The sequence below is a fragment of the Triturus cristatus genome, chromosome 7, assembly GCF_964204655.1.
Source record: "Triturus cristatus chromosome 7, aTriCri1.1, whole genome shotgun sequence".
In the NCBI taxonomy this organism is placed as follows: Eukaryota; Metazoa; Chordata; class Amphibia; order Caudata; family Salamandridae; genus Triturus; species Triturus cristatus.
In genome coordinates this window covers 1,132,086,981-1,132,111,183 of record NC_140590.1, presented here as the reverse complement: position 1 = coordinate 1,132,111,183, position 24,203 = coordinate 1,132,086,981, and the positions used below count along the sequence as shown (strand labels likewise).

Here is a 24,203-nt window from a genome sequence, read left to right as displayed (position 1 = left end):
TTCTGCTGACAATGGATGTGGGTAAGTGGGCTGGTGGGATTGATAGATTCAATTGCTGCTGTTAAATAGTGTAAAAGAGCAGGCTCGATTCCCTACCTAGTACACATGGTTTGCCAGACTCTTCTGATGTTGAGGTCTGGGTGTGGACAAGCAGATGTTATTCCTTTGCACCCAAAGACTGTTCATGTCGATTCTGGGTGTGAAGAGGCATGTGCCATTTTTGTTTTTAGTGTGCCACTCTCACAGGCTGCGAATTAGGGTCTGGGCATAGAGGCAGAAAATATTATTCTTTCCTTGTACCATAGGAGGCTGCTGACCTTGAGGGCTGGGCTCCTATGGGGAATGTCATTATACTCATTGTGTCCCTGTGCACCTCCTTTCGGAAGCATCTAATTTGTAGTGCCTGTGTCCTTTGATGGCATTTCATTCAGTACTGTGACCAGGATCTTACACCTTATTTCTGCCTATGTCCTCTGTTTGTTCATGCAGGTCTGCAGGACGTGGCCAGTCTCCCTGAGAAGAGCTCCAAAGGAATCTCCTCGGACATGATAGACTATGTGAAGCACATGATAGAGAACCACGGCCTGAATTACAAGGTTTGTGAAACGCACCGCTCATGCGAGAAGAGGTACAAAAAAGTGCCATCGGCCAGTACTGAGTGGGGCGTCGATACTCTAGAGCTCAGGGTGATCCTTTTGTGTGAAATGTTGATGCTTCATAGAAGTGGGATACCAAAGGTGTAGTGCTTTGGGTCGTAACAGGAACTGATGCCGCCCAAACCACCATCTAGCTTATCTCCACCCACAGAAGTGAGTTTTGAGTGAGCATAGCATTTTCTGCACCACCCATGCCATTTAGCCCTCCGCAGCATTTTTCTCAATTAAATATAAATAACAAGTGCTTGTCTGTGGTGAGGGCCATGGAGTGTAATGATTGCTTTTTGCTGAGATTGATTCAGTAACTGTTTTGTGCATTAGCTCATCACATATAAAAGTATTAAGGAGAGTAATTGTTTTGATCAAAGTGTATATGCACAAGAAATCTGAACTTGCTGCCTGGACAAAAATGATTGAGTATTAAATCAGCGAGGGGCCGATTGCTGAACAGGGTAAATTTGTATTTATTTTGATATGTCTAATGGTGGGAATTCAGACCATGATTTCTTAGAATCAGGGGTTCAAGCTTTATCTGAATGGTATGAGACCAATCTCTTGATATTATGCGCGAGTAGGGTGGAACTACTCAGGCCAGGTGTATGTACGATGGAGGGAGGCCACAGCTCCAGCCTTCACTCTTATTCTGCTTTAAACACAAAATACTCTGTCAAAAACAGCTGTTAATTATGTGTCCGAACTGCAGTCGAGGACCCCATAAAGAAGGGTAGGGATAATTTACTGCACTTATTGCTCAAATGTATTGCCAATAAGTTTATTACCACCCTAACAATTCTCTGTGAGAAGAATGAGCTCTGACCATGGTGTGGCATTTGCTGCATTTCCATGGACATGCTGATATTTCTGGAGCATGGGTTCGCTGAGGACTCGCTTCTTATACCATAGGTAGACCTTTGTTTATATCATGGGCCTGCTAAGGTGATGTGTGAAAGGCCAGTAGTAATGGCCCATATCTCCAGTAGTGCAAACGTGGCTCTTGATTTAAAAAGAAACAAGCATTAGCATAGCCAATAGGTCTCGCTTTTGGGACCTTATAAGTATTTAGTTATGCAACTGTTGCATGGCTAAACACTTATAAGGTCCTAAAGGCGAGACCTATTTGCTATGCCAATGCTTGTCTACTAAAGGGTCCTAAAAGGCCTAGGAAATGAAGAGGTTATATGTTGAGACACATCCTTCGGCATTGTGTACTCGTGCAGATTTCCCACTTGGGTGAATATCTGCATGAGTAAATGTTACTCAGTAGTAGTCCTACTTGACATCAAGTGGGATATTCACAAAGGTAAAGTAAGTAAAAAAAAAACATAGGTTCATGGCCAAAATTACGTTTTTTATAACTTACAAATTGACAGAAGGATTCCTTTTGGCATAAATAGATTTAAGTGTGTAAAAAGAAATTTATATTTAGGTGGAGTCCTACATCTATGCAGGTACTATTCCATTCATTTTTGTGAATCTGGCATTTTGTCTGTCATAGATTTGCGTGAGTGCTCATGTGATTTTGTGGATCCCCAGAAAGTTTTAAATATATTTCACATGTAGGAATAAACTTACAGAAGTAGATTTCTATCTTGGCGATTCGGAGCCAATATGCCTGTAGTACATAACCCCACAGCCTTAATACATTAGGGCATTTTAATGCCAAAGTATGCTATTTTGTATTCCATTTAGCATCTCAAATGGCAGCTTATTTACAAGGATCTTCAAAGCTACAGTTGTTACTACATATAGAGCACTGCCATTAATCTAGGTCAAAGCTGGAATGGCTACATTTTGTCCACGGTGTGATGCGGCGGATGGAATGCCAGAGACCGGATCAATTCTCATTTTCTAAATGGAAACGGCGAGCGCTGCAACAACAAGGCCATCATTAATAACTAAGAGCCAGGAGCCCTTCTAAAATTAGTTAACAGGGAACCGCATATTGCCTTCTAAACAAAAAGTAAATGCAAGAGGCGCACTTCCTTTTTGACGTGGCAAGAGTTGGCATTGCAGATAATCTCTTCCAAGGGCGATAGCTGGCATTTTCATCAACAGAACACGGCCACTCATTGGCAGTCCATGTCCCCGTAATCACTGACGTCACAAACAGCTCACCGCATCCGTTGGGGTGCGACAAATACAAACACTTCCGCTTATTAAGAGGAATGACTGGCATGACTGAATATGAAGTTTACATACTTCAGTGCTCTGCAGTAAAGGATGTGGGACTGATTGCTAGTCCAGAATCTACATATAAACACATACCAATGTGCATATCTAATGTAGCAGAATATAAAATGTCCTTGTTGAGCTTCGAGCACCGTATTAGAAAATCCATTAGAATTAGGCCGCGATCAAATATTTTCTTTGAACAACTGATATATTGTGCATACCTACTTGTGCATGCCAAATAACTAGGGCAGAATAAAAAAGGTATTTGGCAAAACCAACAGGTCTCTGCTTTCGTACCTACTAGTGTTTCCAATTGTTTTTGCCAATGCTGTGCACCATGGCTAAAGGGGGAAAAAAAGTGCAATGACACAGTTGCATCACTCTGCAGCCGAGCGCATGCACATGCCTACAAAATGATGCAGGCGCCTTTTGTGTTTTTGTGAGCAAACCAGATTGGATAGGTAAACTTAAAAAAAAAAAAAACGAGCGCAAAAGTTTTTTTGTTGTTGTTAAATATGTCACTGGAGGAGCGTTTGAGGGGAAAGACCAAGGGGGAAGCAACACAGAGAGCGATGGGAAGCAACAAGGATGGTGGCGGGAGAAGGGCACAAGGGTGAACAAAGGGCACAAGGGTGAACAAAGGGCAAAGGAGAAGCACACGAATGAGAGCAACACCGACGGGCGGGGCAGCAGAGAGGCACACCGGTGAAATAGAGCAACAAGTGCGTGGGAGGGAGAGAAGCTCACGTGCTACTGAGTAACTTGGAGCACACGGGGAGAGAAGCATGTGAGAGCGAGAGCCGAAGACAAAAGTGCTGACAAGAACAGCGCATTGATGCAGCAACACTGGCCACCAAGTAAGGTCGACCACAAGGGCTTATGGGTTTTATTTTCATTTTAGGTTTCACATCAATCATTTAGGCAAGACCACACTAAAAACAAAGAAGACAAAAGACGCTGCGCGCGTGTCTTCCCGTGGACTCGAGCTATTGAAGTGTCACTTTAATCTCGCTAAACGCGGGCTTTGAAGCGGCAAGGGGAAGGGGGAGCGCATTCCAGGCGGGGGAGCGGGCCCTTTGAAGTTTGATGCCGAGGGCGCCAGTGGGCTGAAGCGCTTCCCCAAACGGATTGCATGGCGGCACGATGCAAGTGATTGTGCGCGTGCTCGCCATGCAATCCACTTTTGGGGGCACTTTGAAATGCCCCTCTTACTAGAGTCTCGCCTAGCAATTGCGTAAACGCAATAGCTAGGCGAGACCTAAAAACTAGTTACGCCTGCATGACAAGTACTGCAGCTCTTCATCCCCACCCTTCCCTCATAGAAGGGCTAACCTTAAAAAAAAAAAAAAATTGTTTTAAAAAGTGCTACCAAGTCCCCTGGCTTCCCTGTTGGTGGCAATACTGATGCCCATAAACAGAACCTTGTGATTTGGCTTCACCCCTCTCTGAAAGAAAAATTAAGCACTGTCGTCATTACTGAAAAATAGAGTAGACTGGAACCTGCAGCTTCAGCATGCTGGAACTAGATTAAATAGGAGTGTAGTCAACACAGATGAAGGCCTCTGAAACCTTACTGAGGGGGCTATGTCAGAAATTATAGCAGCAAAAAAAGGTCCTATTTTTTCCTGACCTGGTCTGAACTTTTTTTCCTTGCCCTAATGAAATTTCTTTGCACAATAATGAAGTTCAAGCATAAACAACTGTAAAATAACTAATTTTCTTCTGTGTTCTATGAAAGGGATATAAAAAGATTTTTCGACAATGCAAGAGTAGAAATAGAGTGCTTTTTAGGTCGAGGCATGTTGTATATACTTTGTGGGCTTACAGCCCTCCCACTGCTTTTCGTTTGTTCATTTCAATGTCCTTTAACCCCTTCGGTGCTCATGACGGAACGGTTCCGTCATGAGCCACGGTTGAGCTGTGCTCATGACGGAACCGTTCCGTCATGACCACGCCCGCGCAAGATTCCGTCAGCACAGCGGCGGAATCTGCGCAGCATGGAAGGGGTTAAAAATCCTTGCTTCGAAGTGTTTTTTTTTTTTTATATATATACATATTTGTACCTCCTTTTGTGTTTGTTCCCTCCCATGGAGCAGCCCCCATTACTTGTAGCATTCCACTTGTCCTATTTTAGTTAATGGCTCAGAGTGTGCTTTTTAGGTCTCGCCTGAGCCAGTGCGCATGCATGCAAGGCTTCTAGTAAGAGCTTTTCAACTCACACCACATGCTTGTGCTTTTTTTTTTTTTATCACACCTATTGGCCTTTGCATGCGTCTTTCTAAGAAAGACAGCACGCAATTGGCCAAAGGCGGGTGCATGGCCCGCCTTCTCTCTGCCTTGGCCTAGGCAGCTCAGGAGCGAGCAGCAGTGCCATCTGTTTCCTATTATCTTAATTGGAAACAGATGGCGGTTGCGCTGGCCCTGGTGCAAATTCCTTTTAGCGCGTAAACACTCAGTGGCAGCTGAAAGAAGGCTCTAATATCCATTCACATGGAGGGGCGTGGCACCGCTCTGCTCCCAACATGCCGCGGGCTCTCGATAATATCAGGGAACAGCTCACTCCGCCCCCAGCTGTCTCATTAGAACAAGAAGTAGGGTAGCCAGTAGTAAACTAGGGTGTCGGAGAAGCCAGGAGAACTTGTCGGCTAATTAGAATGTTCTTGTTTTAATAGCCACCGCCCATGGTTTTTTGCAGATATAGTGCCAGGAAGATGATTTCCCAAAGTAAACATTCCTGTTCTGCAATCTGGCTTGGTTTTCGTTTGGTGAATTTAACCCCCTTCAGTGCCACGCCCTTTCCCCGCCCTGTGCCGGGCGTTGCATTAGCGGGCGGGGTTCATGACGAGATAGTCTCGTCATGGGCACAGCGCAACCGCGCTCCATGATGAGACCATCTCGTCATGGGCACTGAAGCGGTTAACATCACAGTTACGTAGAGCGGCCCCATCTGTAACTGGTAAAACCCTGTGTGTAGACGCGCTGTTAGGTCAGAGAGCTGAGAAAATGTTAAAGCTTGTTTCTTGACCTTTTCTTTTTCATCCGGTTATTACAGACGTGGTGATTTCTCTCATCACTTGTACGTGCCTTCTCCATTCTCAAGGACTGCTTCACGAGGCAGTACCCTCTGTGGGGTCCGTAACCGGTGCTTGGAATGGAAAAATAAAAGTGCATGTACTCTGTACCAGAGTACCTGCTTGTTTCTGAGAAGTGCCGGTACTCTCCAATTAAATGTATTGCGTCTTTTTTTTTTTGTTATTTTTTTTTTTTTTTTTTGAACAATCAAGGAAAAGGTCATGTTATACAAGAGATCATTACCAATTTCTATGGTACAGTGTCTTTATCAGGCAGCAGTGTCATGCATTATATTAGCGTACAATACTGAGATGTTCACATTCTGTTGGTATCGGGGCGTTCATGGGGGCTCTCACACATTTCCACGATACACATTCCATTTAGTCCAGAGCGCTATCCATTTTCGGGGACAGCCACGGGCTACATACACTGTTTTCTCCCGTGCCATGCACCAATCCAAGTCCTCTCTCCAGGCATTGAGTGTCGGTGGCGCTTTTGCTCCCCAAAGTCGAATTTCAACCCCCCAAACCGTGCTCATGCACTTTTTTCCAGTAGTTTTGGATCAGTGAACACTCCCAGAGTATGTGTGGAAAGGTCCCCTCTAGGCCACACTGCCTCTTACACATCTCATCTTCACTCCTGGCCATTAGTACCAGTCTTCGTCCAGAGAGGTACACCCGGTGTAAAATCTTTAATTGGATCAATCTTAGTTTCGCTGAGATGGCAACTTCCTTAGGGGAAGACAGTGCTTCCTGCCATTCCTCGTCTATTTCTAGACCGTCCCTCCCCCATTTCTCCCTCAGTGCCAGTAAAGGATCTGGAGTGTGATGTATAAGTTTTTTATCTGTAAGGGATATACCTCTCTCTGGCAGGTATCCGTCGAGTAGTCTATCCTCAAGAGGGGAGGACTCTGGAAGCGATAACCCAGCTGGGATGTTAGCCTGAAGGGAGTGTCTGACTTGTGCGTATCTAAAGTATTCCGAGTCAACCAGCTCGTGCGTCTGCTGAAATGAGGTAAAGGACACCACTCCATGCAGTCCCCAGAGGTCTCCTATGCGGGAGATACCTATGAGGTTCCACTCGTCGAACCCCTTAGTCCGTCCCAATGTACCCAGACGCTAGGAGTCCCAGAGTGGAGTTGCGAGCGTGAGTCTATTGCCCCATCCCAAGCTACGGTTGACCACGTGCCAAAGTTGGGCCGAGTGTCTTGTAGGCCCTGTAAGGGGAAATTTGGTTGGTTTAGAGTAAAGCACCCTCATAAAATCCCCACCCGGGAGAATCCACCTATCCATACAATAGGCGGGGTCGTCACCACTGCGGTATGTACATTGGTTTATAGCGGAGAGGTGCGCTGCCCAGTTGTACTTTCTAATGTCAGGGAGGGCAATACCCCCATCATACCAACCAAGTGTTAGTTTATGGAGCGATATGCGTGGTTTCCCGTCCCATAGAAGGTCCCTTTGTGTAGCTCCAATGTCTTTAAAAAATGCAGGTGGGACTAGGTCTGGTTAGTTCTGAAGGGCTTAGAGGAAACGTGGCAGCGCCATCATTTTAAAAAGTGCTGGCCATCCTAGGAGGGACAATGGGAGTGTTTTCCAGGTTTTGGTATCACGTCTGAACCTCTGCAAGGGTGGGAGGAGGTTCCGCTCATAGCGGGTCTTGGTATTAGTAGTAATAAAAATACCAAGGTATTTAAATCCTTCTGTGACTGTCTGTATGGGGCAGTCCTTTGACATGGAAGGGGAGCTCCCATGTAGGACGTATAACCGCGATTTGCTCCAGTTAATTTTGTAGCCAGAGTTTCTCCCGAAGCTGGTGAATATGTCTAGAACCACCCTTAGTGACTTTTGGGGGGTAGAAAGGTAAAGAAGGATGTCGTCTGCGTATAGTGATATCCGGTCTTCCCACCTTTCTGCCCATTTAAGTCCCCGGATAGAAGAATCCCCTCGTGCCCAGGCCGCGTGCGGCTCAAGGGATAGCGCGAAGAGCAGTGGCGAGAGTGGACAACCCTGTCTCGTCACCCTACCGAGTGTGAACACTTCAGAGATTTTGTTGTTTACTACTACTTGGGCCAATGGTTCTGTATAGAGGAGCCGCACCACAGGGGAAAATTAGGGCCAAAGCCCATCTTTTTCAGGACCGCCATCGGGTATGCTATTACGTCTCTCTTGAAATGTGCCGGTACTCAATACCGGACAGTACCGGCCCATTTAAAGCACTGTTCGTAATGTACTTCGCGGATGGAGGAGAGGGGGACTGGCCATTATTATAATAAGGTTAGGATATGAATGATCCCCTCTTTGGTGAATTACAGGGCTTTTGACCTTCCATTTTTTTATGGCATCGCTGCAGCTCTTAAGCTGCCTTTCTATGAACCTCTCTAAGCCTAAGCTGAGTTTAAAGTAAAGCGAGGACTAGAGAATTGGGAAGACTGCAGGTAAAGGCAGCTCTAACCTGAGATTTGCACAACACGTGATAACCTGAAAAGGTCCCACACTTCATAACAAATGGCTGACTCATAGTGGCACCCTAAATGAAACCATGCCTATACTCTTACCTTAGAACTAACCCTTAGTGGCACTAACCCTAAACATATCCCCTAAATTAACACTTGCCCTAAACACACTCCAATCACTCATCCTCACCTCTAACCCTAAACATTTCCTTAGCTCTTGCCCTCACATTTCCACCTATCCCAAACCTAAAACCCTCCCTTCAGTTACCACTACACTTTCCTTAACTGCCTACATTTATTTCAGTTGAGGTACTAGGATTGGCTAAGTTATGGCATTTCAAGGTAATGCAAACAATGAAAAGGTGCTCCTACTTTCCCCAGTGTGAGTGACTCAAGTTGCCTGATGAGTGGCAGGCTTGTGTCCTGCCACCACTACGAAACCACCCGATACTGCGGGAGCGAAGAATAATCCCATTCCTCCTCAGCACCCATCGCGACCGCCTATCAGTTATACCGGTGATGGCAGACAAGAACCAAGGAAGAAGGTGGGGCGAAAAAACAAGGAAACCAGGTAGTTTGGATCAGCACTTGTGGGGAGGTATTCCCTTCTTCTGTGTAGACCGGGACCCCAAGGCAACCTACAAAAGTCAACAGAACATAGGTTAACACCACAAATTCACACTCAAACGCACATGATTAGGCATAGCACTTGGGCAACCGTAAAAAACTCTTACCCCTTACACAGGTTCCTCTTGCTCAATATGAAGCTGTAGGTACGGTCCCATTCCGGTGTCCTCAGCACACTCGCTTGAGCCAAACTGTACAGAAATCCAGGGGAGTTACGATTCTAATGTCCATTGAAAAAAACAAAAGTCCCGACAAAAACACCTTCTGATCCCAAAATTAGAAGCACAGAGGAAAAGGCCAAAAACAAGGCAAAAAAAACCTCTACTAAATAAAAAGGAAAGATACATTATTACCCAACCTCTAAAAGGGTGCACTCACAGTACGAACAAAATATCTACTAATAACTAGATCTCACGGGACTCTAGGAGATCTCCGGGCCAAGGAGAGTGCAAAAAATACGGGGAAACACTGAGAAATGAACAGAAAACGCAGCTGCGTTTTAAACTCCGCTACACATATGATCCCATAATCGTAGCGGTAAAACAAAAATAAAATATATCCAGATAAAGGGGTAGGGGCAAAAAAACGATTCCCCATCCTCAGGAAAATAAGAACGAAACTTCCCGCAAAATCAAGGAATCCAGCGTGATCTTCTCAGTCCAGGTTACCAGCGTTCAGCGCTCCGGATTCACAAACAGGATGTCAGGCAAATCAAAACAGGAAGTTCCAGGGCTCCAAGGTTACCAGCACAGACCTTCCGGGTCCCAGGACCAGGAAAGAAACCAAGCACCGATCGAGCACTGGAAAGGAGGTTATATACTCCGTATTACCCCGCCCAGATCCCCAAGTGCACGACCAATCAAGCACGCATGGCAGGCAAACAGAACAACTAACGGAGGTAAGAGAACACAGCTCTGTTACTTCTCAACAGTACCTCCGACCCCCCGCCTCCCCAAACGCCTCCCCACAGGTGGATGGAGGCTTGCTAGGATGACGAAGATGGAACAACTGAACCAATCTAGGGGCATGTACATCACCCGCTGGTTCCCATGTGCGGTCCTCAGGACCATAGCCCTTCCAATCGATGAAGTAATATAACCTCCTTCTCCTAGAATCTAGAACAGCATGTACCTCAAATTCCTCATGGTTATCCACCATCACAGGAGGGGGAGGGGGCAAGGATAGGGTGGTAGGAGTATATGGCTTCAACAAAGCGGTGTGAAACACAGGATGTATGCGATACGCATCAGGCAAAACCAGCTTCATGGCCACAGGGTTAATCGCTTTGCCTATGCTAAAGGGTCCCACAAATCTTGACTGAAACTTTCTTGGCCCATCTAACTTCAAATTCTTTGTGGCTGACAACACCATGTCCCCCCCTGCATACAAAGGAGCAGGACTTCTAGGTTTATCTGCCTGCTTCTTCATGTTCTCCTTAGTGGCTAACAACTGTTCTTGAGCTTTTTCCCAAATAGCCACCAAAGGGTTGGATAGGTATAGCCCTTGGGTGAAAACCTGAGGAGCAAAAGAAAGGGGTCATTCCCAAAGCGGAATGCAAGCTGTTATTATACGCAAACTCAGCTAAGGGTAGTGCCAACAACCAATCACAAGATAAGGTCTTAGTGAATAGATCTACCACAACGAGATCGGCAGTGTACACCCCCCCCCCCCCCCCCCCCACCTCAGGAAGATCGGTGACAAAATCCATACTAACAGTATGCCAAGGGGAAGGGGGCACCGGCAGTGGGTTTAACAAACCAGCAGGGCGAGTATGTGTTGCTTTACTAACTGCACAAACTGGACATGACCCCACAAACACCTGCACATCATGGCCTATCGTCTCCCACCAAAACCAGCGCAAACATATTTCCTTGGTCTTAGGAATTCCAGGATGGCCAACCAAAGAGGATGAATGGAACCACGTTACTTCCCAACAGCTTGCACCAGCATAATGGTTCGCTGCTTGCGTTCAGATAAGTGCTCTATTGAGGACAATATCTTTAGACTGCAGAGGAACAAATAGGCTATAATACTTGTTCACATAATAAAAGACAATGCTTGATTTTAACAGATTTGTTTTTTCCATGTTGGCCATACTAGATTGCCTCCGATCTCATATGAAGCAAAGTGTGAAGGTTTGGAATGTAAATATGATCTGGTACTAAGTTATTTATTGCTTCATTGAAAGTAGCTATAAATATAGAACAGTATGAAATGCATAGTTAATGGTAACCATTGAAATGATTTAGCTTTAATTTTATTGCGTCGTCATTTATTATGCCACCCTCTTGTGTTTTTATAATTAGCTCTCGAATCTGTATTGATTTGTGGTTACACTGCAAGTGTCTCGTAAGTTTGACATACATTTATTAAAGCTCTGCTTATTTTATTTTTAAATGTAATAGCTTTAGAGTTTGTCACTGCAGACACTATCTGAAAAAAACACGTTAGTTAGATTCCTCACCTTAGAATATCCCCAGGCGTCAGGCTCGATCCGGAAAGATTTTTCGTCAGCAATACCCTTGCGCGTCGCTAGGCGTCGTCTGCGGCTCCGCGTCCATCGTCGGCGTCGTGCACGCCGGGATGACGTCATCGGAGGACTTAGACGCCGCCCTTGCGCGCTGACGTCAGATTTTTTTCTGCGCCAGTAAACACCGATCCGGGAAGAGCATACCCTTTTAGTCACTTTCTGACTAAACTTTTTTGATCTCTTTTGGTTCCATTCTCGTCGACCTCGACTCTGGTGCCGATAGGGATGCCTGGCTTCAAAGCTTGCGACTCCTGTCACCAACTGATGTCGGTCACGGACCACCACTGCCGGTGCCTCTATTGCCTTGGGGCCGACCACAATGCCGAGTCGTGCCTCGACTGCCGGGCCTTGACTTCGAAAGCTAGGCGGGAGCGGTCCCGCAAGCTGCTCGAGTTCCGGCAGTGTGCTCCGCGCCGTTCTAGGTCCCGGTTCCGGAGCCGCAGCGATCACTGCTCGTCGGGGTCCAAGTCTTCGAGATCCGATAAGTCGAAGCACAGCAAGAAGTAGAAGAGGCGACATCGCTCTTCTGGCTCCTCGCCGGTCGCGTGACTCGGCTGAAGATTCGGGTGCCACCACCCGCGCAGCTCCGTCGGAGCCGCAGGAGTCCCGACAGACCCCATACCCTCCGGTCCCTGGGTCTGACACGACACCGGCGGGGATCAGAGACTTCCTCGTGGCCATGAGGAGCCTGGCTCTAGAAAGACTGTACTTGCGGGACTATCGTCACTGACCAAGCACGGACTTATGACACATAGCACTAAGGCGAGGAGCTGTAAATTGCGTTTGTAATCAATCTGGAGCGGCGCATGAGCCATGTATGTTGGAGAGTTCAACTGACGCGCAACGAACATAGTATTGAATGCTTGGTAGATGGCAACGTGCATGTATAACGTGTGAATACGTCTCTCTGTATGTAACTAAAAATTCAATAAAACAGATTTGAACAAAAAAATGAGGAGCCTGGCTCTGCTGTCGACGTCTGCCGGCGCGCCTTCTGGCCCCGCAGGCTCGACTGGGAGGCCTAGCGAGCCGGCGGTTCCGGCGTCGTCATCGACTCCGGTCCCGACGCCGCAGGTCCCCAAGGGATCCAGGCCTGGATCCCAGTCTGTGCCGGTCGACCTCATGACCCCTCCGCCGGTGCCGACTCCTCCGGTGCCTCCTCCGGACGACGCCGTTCCCCGGTTTAGTCCCGATCCGGGCCCGGTGTCGGAGCGGCGCCGCACCAGATACCAATGGGTGGCAATTTCATCTTCCGCCCGGCTCCGATCATTCCACCTGTATACCAGGAATCGGATGACGGTGACGTCTGGGAGGGGTCTGAGGACCCTCTGGCCCGGCAGGGCCAGTTATCTCAGGACTGGGCAGACGAACTGGAGAATGCCAGTGGTCTTGACACCTCCCCTGACACTGGCTTCATCTCTCCTCCGACCGTGGCTTCGGAGGAAGGTGCTACATTTTCTGTGGTGCTGCGCAAGGCGGCCGAAGCCCTTGGGTTGGAGCTGCCTGCTGTGGCCGTGGCTCATCTGCGCCGATTGGGGGTTCCAGTCTTCCCCCTATCTCGACGACTGGTTGTTGGAAGGTGGGCTCGCCCCAGGCAGTTGTCTCTCACCTCCAGACTACGGCCGACCTCTTGCATTTGCTGGGGTTCTCCATCAATGTGCCGAAGTCGCATCTGAGTCCCTCTCAGAAGCTCCTCTTGTTCTGATTCCCATCTTTCGGCCTCTATCCCGGGTTTCGGTCAGGTTGGTGCTGCGGCTTCTGGGTCTGATAGGCCATCCTGTTGGTGCATCACGCCAGATGGCAGATGCGGGCTCTGCAGTGGGACCTGAAGTTTCAGTGGGCCCAGCATCGGGGCAACCTGTCCGACCATATCTTGATCTCGGAGGGCACTGCAAGACAGCTGCAGTGGTGTCTCACGGACCGCGATTGGGTCAGTGGCAGATCCCGATCCCTACCCCAACCGGAGCATGTAGTAGTGACGGATGCGTCCCTCCTGGGATGGGGGGGGCACATGGGAGAGGCGGAGATCAGAGGCCTCTGGTCTCCAGCGGAGTCTCTGCTCCATATCAACCTTCTGGAGATGAGGGCGATCCGGCTTGCACTGAAGGCATTCCTTCCCTCTGTGCAGGGAAGTGTAGTGCAGGTGTTCACGGACAACACCACCGCCATGCGGTATTGCAACAAGCAGGGCGGGGTGGGGTCGTGGGCCCTTTGTCAGGAGGCTCTGCGCCTCTGGACATGGCTGGAACATCAGGGCATCACCCTGGTGGTTCAACATCTGGCGGGCTCTCTGAACGCCAGAGCAGACTAACTCAGCCACCGGTGCATGATGGCTCACGAATGGCGTCTAAACTCTGACGTGGCGCAAGGCCTCTTTCGGCTGTGGGGAGAGCCTTGGTTAGATCTATTCGCCACCGAAGAGAACGCGCAATGTCAGCAGTTCTGCGCGTTGGAGTTTCTAAGGCGGCACTCGCTCGGAGACACTTTTCGTCACGAGTGGAGTTGCGGTCTGTTGTACGCCTTTCCGCCTATACCACTTCTTCCCAGAGTGCTGAAGATGATCAGACGCGACCGGGCCCAAGTCATCTTGCTGGCTCCGGATTGGGCACGAAGATACTGGTATCCCGAGCTACTCAGTCTGTCGATCGATTCCCCCGATACGACTGCCTCTTCAGGATGACCTTCTGTCGCAGCAGCAGGGGACGGTCCTCCACCGAACCTGCCCAGCCTCCACCTCCATGCGTGGAGATTGAGCGGCAGCAGTTGATGTCATTTGACTAGCCTCCTGAAGTCTGTAATGTTATTCTGGCAGCCAGGCGTCCCTCCACAAAATCTGTATACGCCTGCAGGTGGAACAAATTTGTGGCATGGTGCACAGCAAAGGCTGTGGATCCCCTTTCCGCCCCTCTTTCTGAGGCACCCTTAAAGGATATCTTTCAGCTATTTTTGCTTTCTTACGGCTTCCTGATCAGCCTCCTCTTTTCAAATCCCCTGTTGTTTCTCGATTCTTTAAGGGCATTACTCACGTTTCCTCCTGTCCCTTTCGTAATGCCTCAGTGGCATTTGAATCTGGTATTGACGTTTCTGATGTGCGCTCCCTTTGAGCCACTTCATAATTGTCCGCTTCGTCTGTTGACGCTTAAAACTGCTTTCCTGGTTGCCATCACCTCTGCTAGAAGGGTGAGTGAGCTCCAGGTTCTCTCTTCTAAACCTCCTTGCCTTTCTGTCCATCCGGACAAAGTTGTTCTCGGGACTCGTCCTTCCTTTCTCCATAAGGTGGTGACTGCCTTTCACATCGGACAGTCTGTTACGCTGCCCACCTTCTTTCCGCCTCCACATCCCTCGAAAGAGGAAGAGAGGCTCCACCGTCTGGACCCAAAACGGGCGCTATCCTTCTATCTGGACCGCACCAAACAGTTCCGGGTGGACAACCAACTCTTTGTTGGCTATGTGGGCGCTAAGAAGAGGTGGGCGGTGCACAAGCGAACCATCTCTCGGTGGGTCATTTTGTGTATCAAGGCCTGTTACTCCTTAGCTAAAAAGGAACCTCCTGTAGGGCTGAGGGCCCATTTCACTCGGGCGACAGCGGCGACCACTGCCCTGGGCCAGGGGGTCAGGCAGCAACGTGGGCCTCGCTGCCCACGTTTGCCAAACACTATTGCCTGGACAGCCAAGTCCGGAGAGACGGCTTCTTTGGCCGTTCTGTTCTCCAGGACTTTCTGGTGTGATCTTGGTTCGCAGGCCCACCACCGGGGTTGGTATTGCTGGGGTATCTATTCTAAGGTGAGGAATCTAACTAACTTGTTTCTTTCAGATGAACAAGTTACTTACCTTCGGTAACGATATATCTGTAAGAAACATTAGTTAGATTCCTCACCGACCCACCCATCCTCCCCGTTCTGCGAACCGATATCTGGGGTTGAGGTCATCCCTTTCAGGGCCCTAGAATTTTTTGGCACCAGTGTCAGTCTTTTGCATGGCTCTGCGTTCCTGGCACGGAAAGCTATGTACAAAAACTGACGTCAGCGCGCGAGGGCAGCGTCTAAGTACTCTGACGTCATCCCGGCGATGCCGACGCCAGACGCGGAGCCGCAGACGACGCCTAGCGACGCACAAGGGTATTGCTGACACAAAATCTTTACGGATCCAGCCTGACGCCTGGGGATATTCTAAGGTGAGGAATCTAACTAATGTTTCTTACAGATATATTGTCACCGAAGGTAAGTAACTTGTTCTTCAGGAACAACATGTCTCAGTAAAGAAGGTCAACAATCCTTGCTCTAACAGCAGAGAAAGGAGGATTTTACCTCACGACCCCTAGCTCCACTAGGCCCCCCCCCAAGGCTCTCGTTAAAGCCTGCATGCTCAGCATGGTGCTAAGAGTCTGAGAATCTCCTAGGAGCTGTAGCAGGTCTTAGAGTCGCTCCTTCCAGCATCTGACCTCAAACTCTCATACCAGAACAAAGGGCCCCAGAGTACAAGATGACAAAGTGTGAATTTCAGTGTGTCGAAGATGCTTGGACTTCACCAGCAGGCATCGGATCCTCTCATGTGAACTGCAGCCAACAGACTCCTCCATTCTAGAAGGCAGCAATAAAGACTCTATTACAAATGACCACATACCATTCAGCCCTTGTCTGCTTTAGATTTGCTGACATTCCCCACAATTTCTAGTTTGTTTTTTTTCCATTTCAATGGAGATCTTTTCACATAATCAGCCAGCCTTTACCAATGTCCAGTAGATTTTATTTTGCCTTCGAACTATTTAAGGGACTGCTATCTCAAGGACTTTCTTTTTAGCATCCCCCTAGCAACTGCTTTGTGTTTGTACCTGCTTTACATGTATTTATTCATTGTGAGCTACTTGCTTCTGCCTTAATTATATTCCACAATGAGTTGTAAAAGGCCATGATGATAGGTGCTTTATTTCACCTACACTTCTTACTTTTTTTTTTATTATTATTTATTTTTATTTTTTTTCCCATTAAATGTTTGGAGTTTTTTAAAGGCACATAAGGTCTAATAACCAAATTAGTTTTAACTTCACATTCACCACTGGTTTTCATATATATATATATATATATGTGTGTGTGTGTCTGTGTGTGGGAATACCCCGCCATATACATCTATACAGTTCTCTTTCTACCTCACTCACTCACTCACTCACTCACTCACTCACTCACTCACTCACTCACTCACTCACTCACTCACTCACTCACTCACTCACTCACTCTATATATTCGAGGCATATGAGCTGCAGATTGTACACTATGCATAGATCGCCATCTGGTGTTGGGCTCGGATGCTTGCACGTTGTTGTTTTGGAAGAGTCTTTTGTAGTCACAAGGTAGGTGACTCCTCCCTTGGACGATAGTGTGCATGGGCATCGACTCCATCCTCAGACTGTTTTTTTTCCGCCATTGGTTCGGATGTAACTTTTGCGCTCTGGTTCGGCACCTTATTCTCCAAACCTTTTCGATGCGCAAACTATGTACAACTAGCTGTATCGTTTTCGATCGTGTGATCTTCGACGTGCATCTGAGCTACTCGATTAGTCGTCGACGCGGGCCGCTGGGCCTATCGACGCCATTCGTGCCTGCAGCTCATGGAAAGGACTCCCTTCAAAAAATGCCCCCAGTGTGGGCAAAATTCCCACACAGTGACCATCACAAGGTCTGTAACCTGTGTCTCTCGCCCGAGCACGACAAGAACAATTGCCAGGCCTGCGCCTCTTTTCGATCCAAGAAAACCATCCGTGATCGCCGGGCCCGACGGCACATTATGGCGCAGCGAGCAGCTCCGGCACCAGTGGACATCTTCGATGAAGGCCCCGATGTCCCGGAGGAGGATTCTGAGGACCTGGTAATCGTGTCCAAAGCAGATGACTCAGACGACCACATAACTCCTGGTCAATGAGTGAGTACAACTGCCCCAACTCCACCCGAAAAAAGGCGGGCCTGGTCAAAACTTCGCCTGCTGGCCCTAGTCGCGACCGAAAACCAGCTTCAGAAGCTCCGCCCCCGGGCCCGGCTCCGAAGATAAAGGTCAAGTCTTCCGGTACCTCAGGACCGAGCAAACTGTATCTCAGTGTCCCGCAAGCGCCTTAGGCACCGAAGACTGGAAAGCAACCTACTCCCAAAAAGAAGTCGGCACCGACTACCTCGACACCGAAAGAAAAGCCATCGGATCCGAAACCAAAGCCTTCGGAACCAAAAAAGATTTCTGTCTCCATAGCCAAGCCAAGGGAACCCAAACCACCTCCTAAGCCCTCGGAGCAGAAGTCCAAACCCCGCTCGGACAGTTACCGAGGAAGAAGAACTTTTTCTACCGGATCCTGTCGATCCGAAGCAGAGAACTCCATATAGACCCCAAAACAGGACATGTGGCTGCTGTTCCACACAAAAACAGGAAGCTGGACTCACCAGACACTCCTGCAGTGCCTGTGAAGAAAAAAGACTGTGCCACTTCACCTATAAGACCTCTTCTCCTGTCCTTCCTCCTGAGCCGGTTCTTCCTCCTGAGCCGGTTCTTCCTCCTGAGCCTGTTCTTCCTTCTAAGCCTGTCTCTCCTCCACAGCCTCCAAAACATCCACCACCACCACCGCAGGATGATGATTTAGGGGGTGGGGGAGGCAACAATGACACTTTCACTGACACTGATGACGACACGGACGTTCTACAGGACGATTGGGACGATTATGATGACCCAATAGATTCCCCCAGACCGCCCGGATCCCCAGCCATATCCAACAAAGCCATCTCCACCAGATGACCATATTGGCTTTGGTCAGCTTGTAAATAGAGCTGCTGTCTACCATGGTGTTCAGATGCATTCAGACCCTGCAGACGAGGACTTCCTCCTAGACACCTTTGAACAGTCACAAAAAACTGTCCAAATCATGCCAATGCTAAAAGAGGTCATTAAACATGCCCCCGACATATTCAAAGACCCTGTGAGAGCTAGAACTCTCAATCCCAGGATTGACAAAAAATATAATCCTGCCCCCGATGATCCCACCTACATCAAAGGGCAGCTACCCTTAGACTCACTAGTGGTAACTAACACTAGGAAACGTGCCAACTCACAAACCTCCGGTGACGCACCACCTCCGGATAAGGAATCTAAGTTGCTAAATGCTTCTGGCAAAAGAGATGCTGCACAAGCAGCTAATCACTGGCACATAGCCAAAACCCAAGCATTACTTGCTAGGTACGATAGGACTCGCTATGACCAACTAGAAACCTTATTACAACATTTACCTGACCAATACAAAACACAGGCAAATTATTTAAATCAAGAAGTCCAATTAATAACCAACGCATCAATCAAGTGTGCCCTTGATGCAGCTGACACAGCCTTTAGGTCCATTAACACTAGTGTGCTACTCAGACGACATGCCTGGTTACGCATCTCAGGATTTATGGTTTAAATCTGTTTATTGAGTTCAAGCAAACATTGAACAAAGAACACCCTCAACTCCAGAGGCACAATACCAATGGCATCTCAGGATTTAAACAGGAGGTACAAATAACTATCCTCAACCAGCCGTTCAATCAGGAACAACTTTTTGGACCGGCTGTAGATCCCTCTCTAGAGAAGATGAAAAAGGACACGGAGACTACTAAATCTATGGGAGCATTACAGTCTCCATTCACACGTGGTTCCTTTCGTTGCTCCCTCTATAGAGGAGCATCCAAAAACATTGGAACAGACACCGCCGCCTCGCCCTTCCTACAAAAACGCCACGCAAACATCCCCCAACAGAGGATATTTTAGAGGCGGATAAAGGGGACATAACAACAAAGGGAGAGAGTGAGGTAACAACAACACTCGCGCCTCCCCCACTATTAAACAGTGACTTCCCTCCACTCCCTCTAGACCATTCCACTCCAGTTGGAGGGAGACTCTCACAGTTCCTACCTGTCTGGGATTCCATCACAACAGACAAGTGGGTAAGACAAATTATCCAGTATGGTTACTGCCTGGAACTTACAGCAACCCCACCCACCATACCACCCAAACAGCATCCAATGTCCACAGAATACCTCATGCTCTTAAAACAAAATATTCGCTCACTGCTTCAAATGCAGGCAATATAACTAGTTCCCTTACAGTATCCAGGAACAGGGGTTTACTCGCTGTATTTCCTAATCCCCAAAAAGTACGGGACCCTACGGCCAATACTCTACCTCAGACCCCTCAATCTCTATATCCAATCAGATCATTTTCATATGATCACTCTCCAACAGATCCTCCCACTACTTCAACAAGGCGACTTCCTTGCCACCCTAGTTTTCAAGGACACCTACTTCCACATTCCCATACACCCTGCTCACAGGAAGTATCTGCGGTTCATAGTGGACGGACAACACTATCAGTTCAAAGTCCTTCCATTCTCGGTGACCACCGCACCCAGAGTGTTCACAAAGTGCCTTGCAGTGGTAGCAGCACACTTGAGAAGACAACAAATCCATGTCTTTCCATATCTCGACGACTGGCTAATAAAAGCCAAGTCATTCAACCAGTGTGTTCATCACACTCATCAAACCATCCAGCTGCTACACGACCTGGGATTCACAGTGAACTACCCCAAGTCAAATCTTCAGCCCTCTCACATACATCAGTATCTAGGGGCCACATTAGACACCTCCCAGAGCTCTAGCATATCCCAGTCCAGCCAGGATAGTCCGTATGCAAACACTAATTTCCACATTCAACCACAGTATTCCCTCCCAGCAAGGGTATTCATGCAACTCATAGGGATGATGGCCTCTTGCATCTTTTTTGTACCTCATGCAAGACTTCAGATGCGCCCCTTACAGGAATGCCTAGCACGTCAGTGGAACCAGGCTCGAGTTCAACTTACAGATCTGGTGTTGGTGGACAGCCGCACACATCGCTCTCTGCAGTGGTGGAACACACAAAACCTTTCCAAAGGGCGGCCATTCCTTGAGCCGGTTCCACAAATAGTGCTAACAGACGCATCACTCACCGGCTGGGGAGCCCATCTCCTAAACCACACGATTCAAGGAAAATGGACCATGCAGCAGAAAGTGCTCCACATCAATCACCTAGAATTACTGGCAATATTTCTAGAACTAAAATCATTCCAATTACATCTACAGCACAAGACTGTCCTAGTCTGGACAGAAAACATGACAGCCATGTATTACATACAGAAGCAAGGAGGCACACATTCTTTGCAGCTGTCCCAGCTCGCACAAACCATTTGGAGATGGGTCATTCCACAAAACGTATACCTTCTGGCAGAACATCTTCCAGGAGTTCACAATCAAATTGCAGATCTGCTAAGTTGACAGACACACAAGATACATGAATGGGAACTTCATCCCCAAGTTCTTCAACCATTTTTCCAAATGTGGGGTCAACCAGACATAGATCTGTTCGCCACTCTCGGAAATGCAAAAGGCCCAACCTTCTCCACCAGGTTTCCACACCCGTTGTCCAAAGGCAATGCTATATGGATAAACTGGTCAGGCAGATTTGCGTACGCTTTTCCGCCACTCCCATTGATTCCCCTAGTAGTACACAAGCTCAGGCAACAGTCTCGAGATGATCCTGGTGGCTCCCACATGGGCACGGCAACCGTGGTTCACAACACTACAGGAACTCTCAGTAGTTCCACACCAAAAGCTACGCCTCTCCCCAACATTGCTAACGCAGAACCATGGAGAGCTAAGGCACCCCGATCCAGGTCAACTGAATCTAGCGATCTGGCTCCTAAAGTCCTAGAGTTTGGTTACCTTAACCTTCCGCCGGACTGTATGAACATCATTAAAGAAGCCAGACTCCCTACTACTAGAGCTTGCTATGCAGGAAAATGGAAACGATTTGTCATCTACTGCAATAACAAGATTGATCCGCTGGATGCTTCAATCCAAGACATCATTTGCTATTTGTTACACTTACAAAGCTGTAATCTAGCATATTCATCCATACAATTACATCTAGCAGCATTTGCTGCTTCTTTACAAAACAGACAACACTTGTCACTGTTTAGAGTACCTGCAATTAAAGCCTTTATGGAGGGCCTTAAAAGAATAATTCCTCCCAGACTGCCACCCTCTCTGGTGTGAAATTTACCAGGCTCATGGGTTCCCCCATTTGAACCTCTACATAAATGTGAACTTCAGTTCCTCACATGGAAAGTAGCTTTCCTTGTCGCAATTACCTCTCTCAGAAGGGTAAGTGAGATCCAGGCTTAAACCATACAAAAAACATTCTTACAAATACATTGTAATAAAGTGGTTCTCAGAACAAATCCAAAATTCCTTCCCATAGTAATCTCCACTTTTCATCTTAACCAGTCAGTTGAGTTACCTGTGTTTTTCCAAAACCCAGACTCTGTGGCAGAGAGAGCTCTTCACACACTAGACGTCAAAAGAGCCCTACTTTATTACATTGACTAGACTAAGCACTTTAGAAAGACAAAACTGTTTGTAGCCTTTTCCCCACCTCATAAAGGTAACCACATCTCCAAAGCTGGGATCGTGAGGTGGATAGTAAAATGCATTCAAATATGCTATCAAACACTATTGTGTTCACTGCAGGCTAAGCAACAAGCTTCTGTAGGCCAGGCTGTTCTTAAAACACTTTTTCAAACTACTGCAACATATGCAGGTGACCACTGCACTATCGTCCAAGGGAGGAGTCCCCTATCTCGTGACTACAAAAAACTCTTCCAAGACAACAACGTGCAAGCATCCGAGCCCAACACCAGATGGCGATCTATGCATAGTGTGCAACTCTGCAGCTCTACATGCCAAGAACAGATGCATACTGGTAAGTAGCATTTTCCTTATGCAGCTATATGTACATATGCATTACCCAATGGTGGATGCCACCGGTAGTTATAGTTAGGATCTTGTTTCCAAAGGAAATGCCTTTTTGTGTTGCAATAAATAGGGGTGGTTGAAACTCAGTTTCACTCACCGGAATTCCATGGAGTTACAGAAAAACTCCACAAGCGGGCAGTAAATTTGCAGCTCACGTTACAATGTAGCACTGTTAGCGCGAGCAGTGCTGAAAATTAGTGTGAATGGCACTAAGTGTTGTGCAAGAGCGTTTACCCATTCGAGTTGATTTTGCTGCCGCTCAAGTAGAAAATCTACTTGAGTGGCCGAAATCTACTCGAACGGCGGCCCTTTGAGTGGGACCACTCCTGAATGCCGGTGCCTGCCAGCATTAGAAAATTACGCAAGGTGACGCCAAATCTTACTTGCGCTCGCCAGCTCACATATTCTGGAGCCTTCTGGGAGAAAAAGTCCGCCACTTGGTGACTGGCAGAGTTTGGCCAGAACCCGGTGTTAAAGTGTAAGGCAGTGTGGCCAAAATTCCACAGGCGGAACTGAACATTCCGCGCACCCCTACTACTAACTTTGGTGCCGTTTGCCGAATCTCCATGAAACTTTCCAAAAAAAGTGGAACTTTTTGACTAGTGTATGCATGGAAAGTTTCAGGATGATTCATCATGCAGGGGCAGAGGAAAAAAAGGGGTCCCAAAATGTGTTTTCCACATACATTTTTCCATAGAACCTTTAGACACAGCTACAGCCCAAACTGCTGAATGGATTTACACCACATTTGAACAAAAGCTACTTCTTGGTCCAGAATGAATGCTTTTAGAGTATTGGTGTAAATCCTTTCAGTAGTTTTAGCGAAATTATGGTTACGAAAAATGTATAGATCACTCTGTGAAGGATCCATGAAAGCAACAGATCTGCTCCTGAGATCTAATTAGCTGCCACCACATAAACCAGGAAGTGGTGGAAGACTTCTTAGGACTTAGCACTCAGTGCTGAGATAAGGGGCATGGTAGTGATAGCCTGACCCTCTAGGCCTGGTGGTGGGGTGCCAGAAGGACATTAAATTTATAATGCTAATTTACAGGGGATCCACTAATTTGCTGCAAAATTTTAACAAGCATTAGCATAGCCAATAGGTCTCGCCATTGGGACCTTGTAAGTAAAAAAGAAAAAAAAACGGAAGTATAAGACTTCACGTTTACATTTACTTCGTATTTAGGATACAGTGAGAGTGAAGTCTCAGACTTCATATTTTTTTTTTTTTTTACTTACTAGGTCCCAAAGGCGAGACCTATTGGCTATGCCAATGCTTGTTCCTTGTTGTTCCAAGCGCGTTTTTGAGCCAGAGGCTATGTTGTCTCCTCCAAGCTTGGTGTTCCCCCTACTCCCCTGCGTACCTGCAGAGTTACTTATTTTTAATTATATTTGTAAATCACTTCATCTCCCTGTGTCGTTCCCCACACCACCACCTCGCGCTCGTCGCTGCATGCATTTTATTACATCTTAAATTTCCCCATGCCGTCCCTCCACCACCACTTCCGTCCGTCCCTGTTTGCCACGCTAAACCTCTCCTCCCCCGACAATTCTTTAACCATTTTCGTAGTAAGTGCTCGTGTTTCCGAGCTCCTACGGCCCTGTAAATCTTTAAAAAAAAAAAAATGTATCCTTATTCTTTTTGGGGCTCTACCGCTGAGACTTACGCTGCGTTCAGGCAGAGTGACAGGGAAGCAGCATCTTTGGTGCTTTGGACTGCCGAGCGCCATCCATCATGTATACAATAGACCGGTTTACGACATCTAGCTGCATTTGTTTTGGTCTGAAGGCAGCCCATGACGTATATATTGAGCCCTTCCTATTTTGCTGGC

General features: G+C 47.6%; 1 protein-coding gene across 1 annotated transcript in view; it reads left to right on the top strand.

Annotated features, from left to right (window-relative positions):
- Positions 1–24,203, top strand: part of NOP16 (NOP16 nucleolar protein) — an 81,772-nt gene that overhangs the window by 39,095 nt on the left and 18,474 nt on the right. Inside the window, exon 4 of the mRNA XM_085618280.1 lies at positions 490–596. Coding sequence (XP_085474406.1) covers positions 490–596 — 107 coding nt within the window. The remainder of the gene's footprint in view (positions 1–489; positions 597–24,203) is intronic.